The sequence below is a fragment of the Charadrius vociferus genome, unplaced genomic scaffold (assembly GCF_000708025.1).
Source record: "Charadrius vociferus isolate BGI_N301 unplaced genomic scaffold, ASM70802v2 scaffold16, whole genome shotgun sequence".
NCBI lineage: Eukaryota > Metazoa > Chordata > Aves > Charadriiformes > Charadriidae > Charadrius > Charadrius vociferus.
In genome coordinates this window covers 588021-602757 of record NW_009649167.1, presented here as the reverse complement: position 1 = coordinate 602757, position 14737 = coordinate 588021, and the positions used below count along the sequence as shown (strand labels likewise).

Genomic DNA, 14737 nt, shown 5'->3' with positions numbered 1-14737 from the left:
CTATTTATACCTTCTTTCTACCCTCTTGGAGTAGTAAGTAATGAAGAATATAGTAACAATAAAAGCAACAAATATGAAAGAGATAAAGGCTAATAATGATTTTCTGGTTCGGAAGAAGTGGCATTCAGAACATGAGGCAATCTCTTCTCGGCACAGCAACTCAGGAGTTTCAGGACCAGGAAAACCGTTATTGTCAATTATTTCTCTGTAATGTTTCATAGAAGGCTTTGGTTCGTATTGATTTGCAACATAACTGTAAAGACCATATTTAGGAGCAGTCTTGTCATTAAAAGAATAGACAAAATATCCTTGCAGGTTAACGTTATCCAAGCTGTAAGCTGTGAAAGAGAACAAAGGTTTAAAGAAATGAATAAATGTCACTTTAGCATTCAAGAACAGTACCACATGCCAGTACATAGAGCAGGGGCAGGGGCATGTTAAACCCGCATTTCTCTTCCCCAAAATAAGGTAAGGCACACGTACGCCTATGAAGTGTTCCTCATAAAAAGTAAGAATCTGTCAGCCGTTGCCAGACTGTGATCTCAGAGTATCCTGCAATTTATTTCCTTGCGCTTGGTAAACACCACTGCGAGTGCATGGCTGTATTTAATGATCAGCATGGAGCCTATCATGAAAAGATGAGTCTCTTTTTTATGTATCAAAGAATACAGGTTTTGGCTTTCCTGCACCTGGATTTCTGCCGCCTGTTTTTCCAATTTCTCCTTCTCCCTTGCAGAGCACCTCCTGATGGGGACGGCCAAGGAATGGAGGACATCAGGCTGCACTTCTCACTAGGCAAAGGCACAGTCACATCAAGAAAAGACGCACCCATGCTAAGGCTATGTACTGGGATATCACCAGGGCAAGTGGGAAGGTTATGCAGATCATAGTTCTCTCTTGGTATTGACCCGAGTTTCTGATCCAAGATGACCTGTATTAGCCTTTATTGAGAACACGTCCACAACATATACTGCTAACTTGGCTACTGGAAAAGGTCCAGCAGCTGGAGCATTAACCTTGAGCCATCAGTCCCGCCTGACAAAACCAATCAATCCACAGTAGTAAATGCAAACTGTAATACTTTATCTCTCAAAATCACTATTTTTTAACAAATTGAAGCAACGTCTTCTAGCAGATGAACGCAGGAATGAAAGCTAATGATCGCTGAATTTTCATCTGCCTCGAAATAATTCTGCAGCCACATGCAAGACATTTAGCACCTCTAACCTACTTCTCATGTGTAAAATGAAATAATATTTACCTGCCCTTTTACAGAGCTGCCACCCAGGATAATTAGTTTGTGCTTGTAAAACTGCATGTGGATTTAATGGCGTTACATAAATGGTTACTGCTGTTCTTTGTTTCCAATTGCCAAAGAGGTACTTAGTGTACAAAGCACTTAAAAATATAGCCTCAGTCCAAAGGGTCCTGTACTGTGTTCTAAAACCATTTATCTGCACAAACCTGTTGTATCCCCTGGAAGAATGCAGGTGAGCAACATTACACACACAAACACTGCCACATGCAGTCCCTGAAACCAGCGGGAGGAAGAAGGCAGAATAGGAACTTTAAGATGAGAGCACACATGTACCAAATCCCCTCTCACTCCTCTCCGGCGTGACACTAAGGTAAGGACACAACATTTGTAATTCATCTCAGTTACTGCACAGGGTCTCGCAGAAAGTTTCTTGGAGAAACCTAAATCAGTCATGATGCCAAGGTTAAGACCTTGCTCCCGATGTAAGGACAAGATGGACGAAAGCACAATACCAGAGCGGAAGAAGAAAAGAGAATGAAAAAGCCGGTATTACTGACAGACCAAACACTGTGGAGGAGTGTACGATGTCAAAAGTAGGGGAGTGAGCTTAAGGGCAAGTATTATGGCCAGTTAGCAGGGACATATTCATCCATGACAAAGAAGGTAGAAAGATAGGAAAACATGGCTTACATGTGATGGTTAAGTTGAAAAACACAGGAGCTATTTCCAGGCTGGACAGAAGAGGGGAGGAGGAAGTGGTTGGGGGAAACTGGTAGCAGATCAGTTCTGTAAAAAATGGGGGGATGTGCAAGTGTTCTGGCTAACGGGAAGTGGGAGAAAAGACCATATCCATACACGCTTTGAAAACAGAAGTGCCAAGAACTGGTACGGTCTAAAGGGGTAGGAAGGAGAGAAGCAATACAGAAAAAGCAAATTGAAACCATAAGCCCAAATATTGCCAAGACACGTTTTTTTTAACTACAGATGTAGGAAACATGCAGCCAGTGATTGAAAATGCTGGAGAAGGAACTCTTGGGCACTTAATATTGACGTTCAGTAATTCGGTAAAGAGTTGGAAATTACAGAGGAGGAAGTTAAAGCCAATATTTAACAGAGTGGACAGGATGACCTAGCAAATTATGGAACTGCCAGCCATCCTTCACTATTGAGCAAAAGAGTGGAACATATTATGTAAGGCTTGATAAATAAGAATTACATATGACTAATGCCAATCAGCTTAGCCTTATGAAAAATAAATCTTGTCAAACTAACTTGACATCTTTTTTATGAGATCAGCAGATCAATAAAAGTAATGATGTTGGATATAATATACTTAGAACTTCACAAGGCAACTGACTTGGTATTATACGGCATTTGGACCAAGAAAATAGAATGTTACAAGGTCAAGGGGAGCCCATAATAAACAGATTTCAACTGGTCTCAAACAGAACTAGTAAGTCTAGAAATGTAATTGCACGCAAGTTAAGTGTCAAAGTAGGTATATTTCAACTGTGGTCATGGGGATTGGCTTTAAGCACTAAGATATTTAATGATCTTAAATATATCAGCGACCTAAAAAAAAATGCAAAACTATTTCTCACAAAGTTTGCAAATAACACAAAAATTAAGGACATAATTTCACTAGTGTAGCAAGCTTTGCACAAGCAGGCAACTGGCATTTGAAGATGACCAAATGTGAGGATGTCAAAGAACAAGCAGACCATACTTCGGCAGAGTTCTGCCTGGGGGGCAGAAATCTATAACTGAGTTTGAAATCTCAGTAGATAACCACAGAGTGAGTGTAACCAAGCTGCTGCCATGGCCAAAAGGGTGAATGGGACACATGGATGCACGAAAGAGGAGTAAAAGGGTAAGAGGTTACGCTATACCCGCCTGCGATATAGGTGTGACTGTGGTAGGAACAGTGTGTCCAGGTCTGGGTTTATGCCTTTCGAGGAGGACGCTGGCAGATGGGAAAAAGTTAAATAATTGAAAGGTTCTAAAGGATGTTTTATAGTAAGGGACACAGAGAGCTTTGCCTGTGTTATTTATCAAAGAAATGAGAGATAGCTTGTTTTCTGCCTGTGAATACTTACACAGGTAAAATACATGGAAATGCAAAACAAAATGGCTTAAGCTGAGACTAAAGAAATTAATACTAGAAGTAAGATTTATATATACCTATACACACACTGACATATAAAAACAATAAATAGTTACCCACTGCAACAGCTCACAGTGAGATGTAGAAGATTCTTCATCAGTAAAAATTATCTCATTCGGGTCCTGTGCTTTTCTTAAGAAACAGTGTGTGTTGTATGACAGGATGATTCAAAATGCCTTTTTGCCTTATAATTTATGAATCTTTGAGACAGAGAAAAAGACTGGTTTGGGTTCTGAATAGCAGGAAAGAGTCCAGGAAATGGCATAATGAGGTAGATAGCTGAATTATTATGAAGATCACTGGTGGATAAGATCACTGTTGGATAAGATACAGAGACAGCTGAGGAACAGAACTCATACCCAGCCCTGAGGCACATCAGTAGAGAGAAGCAACAAAGGAAAACAACATTAGAAGTGCAATAAGAAGAAAATCTGACTAAACACATGTGGTGCTGCTCACACAACATCTACTTAAATTTCCTGAATCCACAGAAAAAAGTTCTTCTGCTGCCTTATGCAGAATATGTGTAAGGTCAATCTTCCTGATGTTTAGTAACACCAATCAATCGCAAATCAAAGGAAAAACCATCTATCTGTTACGCTGTAATAACATCTCATTTACAGAGTATTCTACATAGGATTTTTTTTTTTAAAGTTAAACACGTTCTGTCACACAGTGTATACTAATACTGGGATTTGTGACATATAAACCATCTATGGTTCCTTACCTTTTAAAGCTTCATTGATGTAATTCTGTATGTAATACACTCTGAGCTTATCATGCACCATATTCTGGTCATCATCAATTCCATTAGCCGTAACGTAAACTGGGACATCGCCATACTTTGATTTAACCCACTTCAGCAATTTACGCAGTCCCCAGGGCACTACTGCAGCTCTGCTGGGGGAGTGCAGCCATGTGATGTCATTGATCATTTGAACTTCAAGATAGTGGTCATATTTTAATGCATCTTCTTTCTCCCAGCCCACGAGGGTAGTAGTGTAGTGACTCAAGGCAAAAAAATCAAATGAGCCCTGGATTAACTTCTTTTCATCTTCTGAGAAATAAGGCAAGTGGAAATTATACAGGTCAACGCTGTTTCTTCGGTGAAGCCATGCTCTCATCACCTGTGGGTAGTCACCTTTCCCAAAGATGGGCTCTGCAAGCCAGCCGATGTCAAACTCTAAAATTCTGTCAGCAACTTCTTGGTCATTCCTGGAAAAGGGACAAGCTGGTTCTACCCAGTCAGCTTGCAGAGCTATAGATATTTTACCCTTCTGAGATCTCCTGAATTCTTTGTCATACAGATGCCATGCTTTCGCATGGGCTTTCAACAGGTTGTGCCCTGCGGTGTATGTCAAGTTTTTCACAGGCGGTTCATTCATTGTGATCCAAAATTTGACATGGCCCCCAAGACTTGTAAAGCAGAATTTGGCATACTCAACAAAAGCTTGAATGGTTTCTGGGTTTTCCCAAGCTCCATATTTGGCAAGGGAAACTGGAAGCTCTTGATTCTCGGCCATAGGTTGCCATAAAGCAACAACAGGAGTTATGTTAGCTCTGAGAAGTTCACTAGCAAAACACTGATAATAATGTACAAGTGTGTGGTTGACTAGAGAAAGGTTACCTAAAGGAAGGATTAAAGACCATTTCAGTGAAAAATGGAAGTGTGTGACATGCATTTCCTGCAGAAGAGAGATCTGGAGTCTCATAGCAGCAAAGTCAACACAGTGGCGCTTGCGTCTGGAGGTGAAAACTCCATTCACTTTAATAAGCTTCTTCGTCTGGTGAACGTCCCACATGTAAACATTAGAGTCAAGAAACTGGGTGGGTGTCGTGTCTACCTAGGTAGAATAAGAAACATACGAGATTCAAGCTGTTTGTTCTAGGTAGGTGGGAACATCATAACCACCAGGCACAATGTAGTGAAAGAATATCATAAGTCAAAACATTGCATTTAGCACCTCTCTCGCATCTCTGATCCAATAACATCTCTGGCTCATATGAATTAATTAATCTTCTGTTAATATGTGACGCCAGAGAAGTATCAAATCTATATATCATTTTCATCCTACTTTCCAAACAAGCTTATGCTAATGGTCACCACGTTCATATCTTCTCCAGGTTGCGCCAGTCTGTATGAAACAAGGTATTGCTCAGGGATAAGGCACTAAGCCTGTGACAGATCTCCAGAGAAGCAGACCTTCAGCAAATACTACAGTAATTTTAAAAATGTTTTTCTTTCAAGATTAAGAAGCTATACCTAAGGACCTACAGAGACACTCTGTTGTAAAATACCCAGGGGCTTCAGTTTCAAGACCACTCCCTGAACGCAGTAAAAGAAATAATGAATGCAACATCACTTCTGTGTTCAGTTCTTTTTCTGCCTGTGATGAAAGATGAGTAATGTCCTGCACTTGATTTTTAGCACGAATCCAGTTGACAAGCAAAATTTTTCCTTCCTGCTAAAGATGCCCTGTTTTATTTAACTCATACTGAACTCATTTCCAAGTTATTTCAGCAGGCTGTTGGTGCCTGAATCAATTTTTTTTTTCAGACCTCTAGGTAAACTCAGTATGTGTCACTCCAACAATAAATGCATTTCCCGTAAGTCTTTAGGGCTTCAGATGTCCGAACTGCCTGTATGACAGACTGGACACAGTAGAAGATGAGCTTCTTAGGGTTCCACAAGATTATACTGCCACTTATTAACAAATACCGCAAACACAATAAGGACTGGAAAATGGAAAAGTGAATTACTTAAAATAATGCACAGTGTAAAATCTCCTCATTCATACTCTAGCATAACTCTTACAAGAAAGATCTAAACCACAAGATACTGGTCCCAGATGTGTTTATTTGGGGTTTTTTCCTCTTTTTTTTTTGTGTGTGCAAGGTTCCCCTGAGTTCAGATTTCCTTGTCCTGCCCTCTGTTTGAAAAGCAGGTGTCAGCCTACAACCAGTGTTCAACTTGTAGCTGAGGTCTGCAGACTGTATAAAGAAGCTGCTGAAAATCAGTTGCTATTTTCTCCGGAGAGGTCAGTACTGTGCTTATAGAAGAAAGTAATAAAAAACAGCATGTCTGAGGGAAATTGCTTTTCTGGAGAATTGTCCCTTGTAGATTACTAAAGCACGCATTGCTGCTAATACTGTGGGAATGCTGTCAAAAGAGTTTTTCCACAGTGATGCATCTACAAATCACAGTACCTAAGCCTTACAGCACGTAATGTTTGAATGGCCTCTTGAAATGAAAATATTCCGCTTTGAAGGTTTTGGGGATGGGAGGGATTTTTTAACTGTCTTAGGCTGACTGACTCCACAACTTTATAGCTCTTATCGATCCCAAAGGCAGCAATTCCATTTCCAATCCTTCATCTATCTATGAGCTAGGAGGACAATGACTGTTGAATCTTCTTGGAAATAGGTAAGGAGGCTGCAGTATTTTTCAAGAGAACAAAGTCAGATCTTACTTGTGGAATGAGAAAAAACAAACAAGCCCCCTATACTCTAGCCTTAAGAAAGATATTGTGTTTGTGGAAAATCTAAATTAAAATTCTGTTCTTAGATCAAGCCTCAGCATTGAATTTACCTCTTTACTGTGGTTGGAGAAGCCCTGCAAGCCAAAACAGCATCTGAGAATTACAGAGCCAAGCTGTTACAGAGACCATAACTAAGCTACAATTTTTACAAGTGCTATGAAGTCTTAAAATTTGAAAGGTTCTCCCAAAGCACCAGATTTAGTTGAAATAAAGAGTAAGTGCTATGAACTGGATCCATGATCTAGCTAGGTGCTATCCAGGGGCACTGAAGGCCTCTGTCAGACACAGTATTACACAAAAGGACCAATTAATCTAAATCTAATATAATTTACTTTTTTTTTTACACAGAAGCCCTCTAACAACAGTACCGGGATATATATGCAAAGATGTAGAAACACGCCACTGGAGTTCTAAGAGCTTTCAGGAAGTGTTCTAAAACATATATTATCACAGCAGATAAATATATTGCCATTAAAATTATGGACATGAAAAAGCAGTAGTATTTCCCATTTTATAGACTAGGACATTTGGAAATACACTTTAGCAGATCTAATCAACTTCCATTCAAAAATGACTGAATTCCAGTAACCGATCACATAACATGTCCAGGGAAGATGAGCATCAGACCCCTTTCAATTTCCGTATGTTTTTCTAAAATGCTATTTATCGTATCTCAATCTGACTGAATGTCCTTGGTCACACGCAGAAAGTCTAGCGAAGAGTGAAAGACACAGTGTTTGGCACAAAAGCCTTGTACCCATCTCCTTGCAGCACTGTGGTAATATATATTGGGAAAGACATCCTATCCAGCAAATTTATCAATATGAACTAGTGCACTGATATGGCTGGACAGCCTGTCTCCTTTATCATCAGACTCACCTGAATGTAGTTGTCAACAATTCCCCAAGCAAAGCCACAGGGAAAAATCCCTTCCGTGGGCTGGTTTTCAGGCAAAGGTGGGAAACCATTTTTTTCTATCAGCTTTTGATAGAACAAGACAGAAGATTTGGGCATCAACTTCTTGTCGTGGCTTTGAAAATCAACATAAAACAATCCACGTCGAATGCTGTATCCCCTGTGCCATTCAAAGCCATCCAGGAGGGACCAGACTGTGTAGCCAAACACATTAACTCCGTCGTACCGGATGGCTGAGGAAAGAACAAAACCAAGCTTATCACAGTGCTCATTTTCCTCTGTAGATTACACCATAACAGCAGTGTTTGCGGTATTCATGTGTAAGAACAATGCAATAAGTCAGATAAGTTTAGTGGTGGACTTGGCAGTGTCAGGTTTACGGTTGGACTCGATGATCTTAAAGGTCTTTTCCAACCTAAATCATTCTATGAATCTATGATTCTGAGTACCTCGGGGCCTTCCTCAAACCCCTTCTCAGGGAAGATACTTCAGCTACACTCTGGGAGCTGCCAGGGCACGGGTGCACTATGCAAGGCAGCAGAGATACCTGGCTCAGCTTTAAACAAGCCAGCTTCAGAAAGACTATCAGTGCAGCAGTGGTTTGAGCAGTGCTGTTAATTAGGTGTGCCAAACCTTAGCCTCAGAGCAGCACAGGCTACGCTTGAACTGTTTGCCGCAACGGCGCCAGTAACTGCACCGCACTGCACGCAGCTAAGCGCGCGCTGCAGCTCACTCCGGGGCAGCTAAAGTGCCATTAATGCAGCACTACCCTGTATGCAAACAAACCTTATACTTTTTTTTCCTCCTTCCCCTCCACTACAAATACATACTGAGGAAACCCTGGCAACACTTCTGCTGTACTGATGAATTTTTATTACCACAGATTTTAAGTAGAAGTGATAATGCAGGAAGATCCTCATTTTTTGATAATTCTACCTCTTCATATCTTTTATGGCATAGCATTTTCCAGCATTAATATTTAAGGGTTTCTAAAAATATGTGTAAGTTCTAGGTCAACTGTTTTGACTTCTAAAAGTCACCACCCTCTTTGCAGGTTAATATCAGGGTGTACTGGCATCTGTTAGTATTGCCAGCATTACGGTTTTATTTTAAGATTCCCAATGATACTCACTTTTAGTTGCATTAAACACTGAGGTTCAGCAAAATGTTCCTGGGCAAGGCTCAGCTTCAGGAAAGCACAAAGGAGCATGCTTACTTTAACTACATAATTAGACCCACCCTAATACAGCAACACATTCAAGCACATTCTTAAATGTTCTTTTGAACTCGAGTTTGGCTCTGTAGTTAGCAGAGTTTATCTTTATTACTCACCATCTTCTGTCAACCCAAACTGGGTACGGACTGTACATAATATTTTCCAGCCTAGTAACACTGAAAGCGTTATTTCCGGCAACCAGAATATCAAGATCCTCATTTCCTGGTTTTATTAATGTACCTCATTACAATCAGTTATGAAGGACCACATGGATTCCTGATTCCAACCCTGTTTGCATCAACTAAAGGAACTGTGGTTAAATAAGCAACTAATTTGGCCCAGTGTCTATCAGAGGTCATGAGAAAATGTTTAAGGAAATGGAATATTTCTCCTCCTAAAGGCATCATTCTTTTGTGTTTGGCAAATGCCAGTATTTTTCTAACCTCTGCATGTATCCATGATGACATCTGCCGTACCAGCAGAGTAAAAGCCAATACAGGTCCGCTATGTGAACTGGTCTCAGTGAGAATTTCTCTTTGAACAGCATCTGATCCCCTCTGTAAGTCATCACACAGCACTCCCACACTTCCTGAGCATCTCATAAAAATTCTCTTGAAATCCTTCTTTAAAAATGCTCTCACTTTTAAATGTCACCTATGAAAGAAGCAACTTGACAAATTTTTGGAAGTTCCAAAAGGTTTGAAAGTCTCAAACACAGTATCCCACATGAACTGCACGTTACTGGAAAACCACAATGAAAATTATTGTCTTTTGTTTTCTTTTTCCTTTGTCTAGCTCCCCTCTTTTTTATGTCTGTTGATAAGCAAGCCAGGCTGGCTGAAACCTAAACTGCCCTTTCTTCTCAAACTGAACAGCCTTGTTGATACTACCTACTGGAAGTAACTCCTGACCTCAGCAATCCCCCACAGCATGCCCAGAAGTGTGCTACTGTTCAGGCCAGAACTGGGTTAAAAATTAAACAGCACTTCAGTTCACGCTCTGTTTAGCTCACTAGTGTTGAAACGCTCCAAGGAAACACGGCAGACCCATAAGCATCAAATACAGATCCTTAAAACCCTCTGCTCAGCTGCTCTCCAACCCCAGTGCATGAAGGTGAGCAGCAAGAATGCCGCAGCCCCTGCTTCCATGTGGAAGGTGCCCAAGGATCTATGTCTTGCCTCTGGACATAGATAAGAACAGCTTGGTTCTGACCTGTCAGGGGCCTGACTGTTCCCTTTCTCCTTAAGACTCTTTGAATTCAGACCTGCTAGCTCCCCAGATAATGACCTAATCACTCAGCTTGGTCAACATGGCACAGAGGAGCTTGATTGCCCTCCCGGTCAACATGGTCCACTTTACAAGGAACAATCAATTTATTTGTTGCACCAGAGACAGAGCAGGGAAGTGAATATGACCCCAGAGTAAGTGGTTAGATATCCACCCGTGTGAGAAGATAGCAATTAGCAGGTCTAATTAATATTTAACTACTTTATATCACAGCTCTATTTACTCTATTCAACCCTAAATGGTATTGGGGGAGGGGGGCGGAGAAAGAGCAGTAAACAGTGTAAGGATTTAGGGCTGTGAATCCCACATAAAGACACCCCTTCCTAGGGCCAAAAAAAAACCCAAAAAAGATGTATGGAGCTCGTCTACAGCATGCAGTGTCAGAATGGACATCTACGTCAGCACTTCAGCTGACATTAGGAGCACACTTTTGAGCAAATCTCCCTCCTTATCACACCTCGGTTCACATGACAGAGCTGTCTCAGGATGCATGACCTAAGTTCCTTTCGGGTGAAATTAATCCAGAAATGGGCTTCAGGAATGCACACAATGTGGACACCAGGCCCTCAACACCAATTCTTCTTACTTTACAGACTTGCTCCAACAGGGCTGCGCTTACCTGTTAACATAGATATAGAAAGAAGCAGTTTTGTTTGAACCAGTGCAAAAATACTGGCCAGATCTAGAAAGCAGCAAAACCACATTTATGGGGCCCTGGGTCTAAACTAATTATCCTTGCTTCTCAGTGCTATAGCTCCAATGCCCTTTTACTGTCCCGTGACTGCTGGAGTGAATCTCATGGTAAACACCTCAATACAGTGCTTTATTGCACCAGATAGATATGTCCTCAGTCTATAAGAAACAACAGGTGCCTTTGTCCTTCGTCTTTAATGTTGTCCAACAAGACTGCTCACAACCAACATGATGTCTTTTGTGGATCTTTCTCAACTAAATTCCCCTAGGTATTGCATAGAGAACTTTGGTATTTACACTGGATTTTGCAAATTCTAATGACAGAAGATTTGCATACGGTAATTTTCATTGTAATGACACCAAAGTCCCTTCTGTAAATCCAGTCTGTTTCTGCTTTTTTTTTCTGTAAAAAGTTTAGCCAAGTGCTAGTACTCTTAAGTTAATACAAGATTGTCATACTGTTGTTGTTGCTGTTTATTATTATTGAGTAGCTCATTAAAATGAATGGAAGTCTGTAAATTGAAATAGTTTCCAGTTAGCTGTGATTAAAAGGCAGATCCATGTGTGTATGTCCAGTAATTTAGAAACTAAGCAGAAATATGGTAACAGGAATATGGCCCCTTCATGAAGATGAGCTCTTCGTCTGACTTCATGCAGACTAGAAATACTGTACTTGCAACAGTTAGCAACTGGTTTGCATTCCACTCTTCCCATTTTGGATGCATTGGGGCATGTATTTATTCACCTTTTAATTTATTTGCAGTACTTAGGTTTCTGGAATAGCAGATGAAACAAACAGAGGACTTCTCTCCATCTTCATGAGTGCTGAGACTAAAATGAAAGCCATTTTTGCCCATCCCCTGTACAAAAATGGCAATGTAACACAATGACTATCTTGTCTGAACAAACAGCTACAATAACACTGTTTTTAAAACCAGAACAGTAAACTTTAGACAAGCAGATAAATTATTAAATTGTAAATTAGGAAATGTAAAGATGATAAAAGTGGAAATGGGACAATGTACTGATGACTACTAGGATTGAAAAAAATCTGTTTTGCCACAAGGAAATGGGAAAATAGAAAATAAATCTCATACAAGATAATGTATTTCTCTTACTGTTTGGAAAAATAATAGAGTAACAATTTAAATAATTTATACTATATAATCTCAAACATTCATTTCTCCCTTAACTGATGCAAATTCAGATTATTGTGACTGATGTCCAGACCTGTACTAATGTAAAATTTGTGCAAGAGCAACACTGAGATGCAGAATGAAAAGGTTCCAATTTTTCATTTAAAAATTTATTCTTTCAGCCTTATATTTTCTTCAGATGAACTTACTCTTGCATAGTATTTACCTTCCACCTTCCCACATATATATCCTTACGTTTTGCACATATGCATTCATACATCTAAGAGATGGAAAACAACTATTAATAAATAACACAGTAAATTTCCCTAAGACCATTGCAAGTATAGTTGACACGTTTTGCACTTCCTCGCACCAAAGACAGTAGAAATTTTCCTACTGACTTCAAAGACAGCAGCATCAAGCTCACCAAATATTCAGGGTCTTCAAGAGAACAAACCCGGGAAGTGATTTGGAGTCTCATTTCACGAGTGCCAAGATGAATATTAAAGACCAAAATTAGTTTTCAGCCTGGTTCTTTAACAAGTCTCTGTGGACAATATTTTGCATTATGATTTTGTCAAGCACATATTAATACAACCTCAGCCTTACCTTTTAAAGTTTCCATAATGAACTTTTTAAGATAGTAAATATATTTGGCATCATCTCTCTTGGTGCTACCAGAAACAAACCAGCTGTTCTCCACAATGAATATCTGGGGGTTGTTATATTCACTGCTTATCCAGTACAGGAGCTGCCTCAGGCTTATTGATTCCAACTGCTGGAATTTCATGTGGGAGTCCAAGAGCTGGAAGCTCAGGGTAGCTCCAAAAGAAAGAGCAAAAAAGTCTGCTGTTCCCTTGATATATTTCTGCTCAACTTCACTGAATTCAGGCAACAGAGATGAGAGGTTGCTCCTCATGCTCTCTGGATAGTCACCATCAATAAATATGGGCTTAGCAAACCACCCGAGCACAAAATCAAGGGATTTTTGACATTCTTTTATGTTTTTTTCAGTCATATGTCGTGGTTTTATCCAGTGGGAGCTAAGGGCAATGGACACTTTTCCTCTTTGAGTTGGACGAAAATGGTCATTGTAGAGATGCCAGACTTTAGCATGGGCCTGTTGAAAAGAAAGATTGTAATTAATGCACCTGAAATACGATTTTAAGTAACATACTTAGTCTCAAGTACTTATGTCCAGTGTCATGTAGTAACCACATAAAAAAAGCATTTGAGGGCTCAGTCTTACTCATTCAGCAGCAGTTTACAACTCCTATTATATTAATATTAATATTATATATCAACTAGGAATTACTAGTTGCTCATGGAAAACAGCAGCTCAGTTTTCAATTGAATACTATTCCAGGCACTGAACACACTTTTGGTAGTTAGCTAGGGCACCTTTATTAACTTTTATTATTGAGTTCAGACATACTTCCAGTATTTACAAAAATGAAAATGTATTTAACTAAACACGTTTCAAAGTATGTTTTTGTTATAGCAGAATCACTTTATCTGTAGATTCACATATATATATAAAGAAGGAAGTTCTTAAGAACTGCCCAGATCTCTCAAACAATACAAGACAAAGAAACACTCTTGAACTTATTCCTCTTTGAACCAGAACGCACAGTACAGGACAAACTACCAATCTGGATTTTAAGAAGTCTGGTGAAAAACAATTTACCACAGCTCCTGAAAAATTATTCCAATAATTCAATTTAATTTGTTTTATTAAAATTTGCTGTGTACTTCTAGCATCAGATTTCAACTACTTGTCTTGGTATAATTTTATCTGTTACCGTGAGGAGATCTTTTCTACCAAATTTATTTCTCATGATCTTACAGAGTCAGTTTAAGCAGTCTCTTGATGTTCCCTTTGAAAGCTAAATAGATTAAGTTCCTGGAGCCTCACGTTATCTTCAGGCATAGCTTCAAACCATTCTCACTGCTCTCCTCTGATTCTCTTCCAATTTGTCATCATCTGTCTTAAACTGCAGAAGCAGAATTGGACATAATATGCCAGTGGTAGTCTTGCCAGCAGTAAAACCAGAGACAATTTAATACACCATTTCTGCTTATGTGGCCATAGCATTACACTGGGAGCGTATGCTCATCTAAACTACCATATCTCCAGAGCCCTTCACCACCTAAAACATATTTTTTCTTTGCACCTAGCTTACAAAAAAACTTTGACTGCTTTATGAATCAACATCCCATCTTTCTGTCATCTATACATTAGTAGAAATTGTAATGCTTTTTCCTAGGTCATTGATTAAAAAGTGAAAAATATGAGATCTATTCATTAGAATAAAGCCCACCTAATAACTATTCCCAGTTTACATTTGCATTTTGAGACTTACCAGCTAGTATTTGTTCGTATGTGCTATGATGACATGAACCTCCACTCTTGCCATACAAAGCCACAGGTGTGATGAATATATATGACAGATTATTACTCAAAATGTCACACATTTTTAGCCCTCCCTGGAATATAAGCCATATAGAAAGCCTTATAATTCCACTCCA

The 14737-nt window shown here is 39.6% G+C and overlaps 1 protein-coding gene across 1 annotated transcript; it reads right to left on the bottom strand.

Annotated features, from left to right (window-relative positions):
* On the bottom strand, window positions 1-14138 carry KL (klotho). Its single transcript, XM_009888419.1, has 5 exons — window positions 14124-14138; window positions 12818-13328; window positions 7841-8109; window positions 4150-5266; window positions 1-338 (listed from the first exon to the last, which is right to left on the bottom strand). The coding sequence occupies exons 1-5, from the start codon at window positions 14136-14138 to the stop codon at window positions 1-3; spliced, it is 2250 nt and encodes a 749-aa protein (XP_009886721.1).
* Between the last annotated feature and the right edge of the window lie 599 nt (window positions 14139-14737).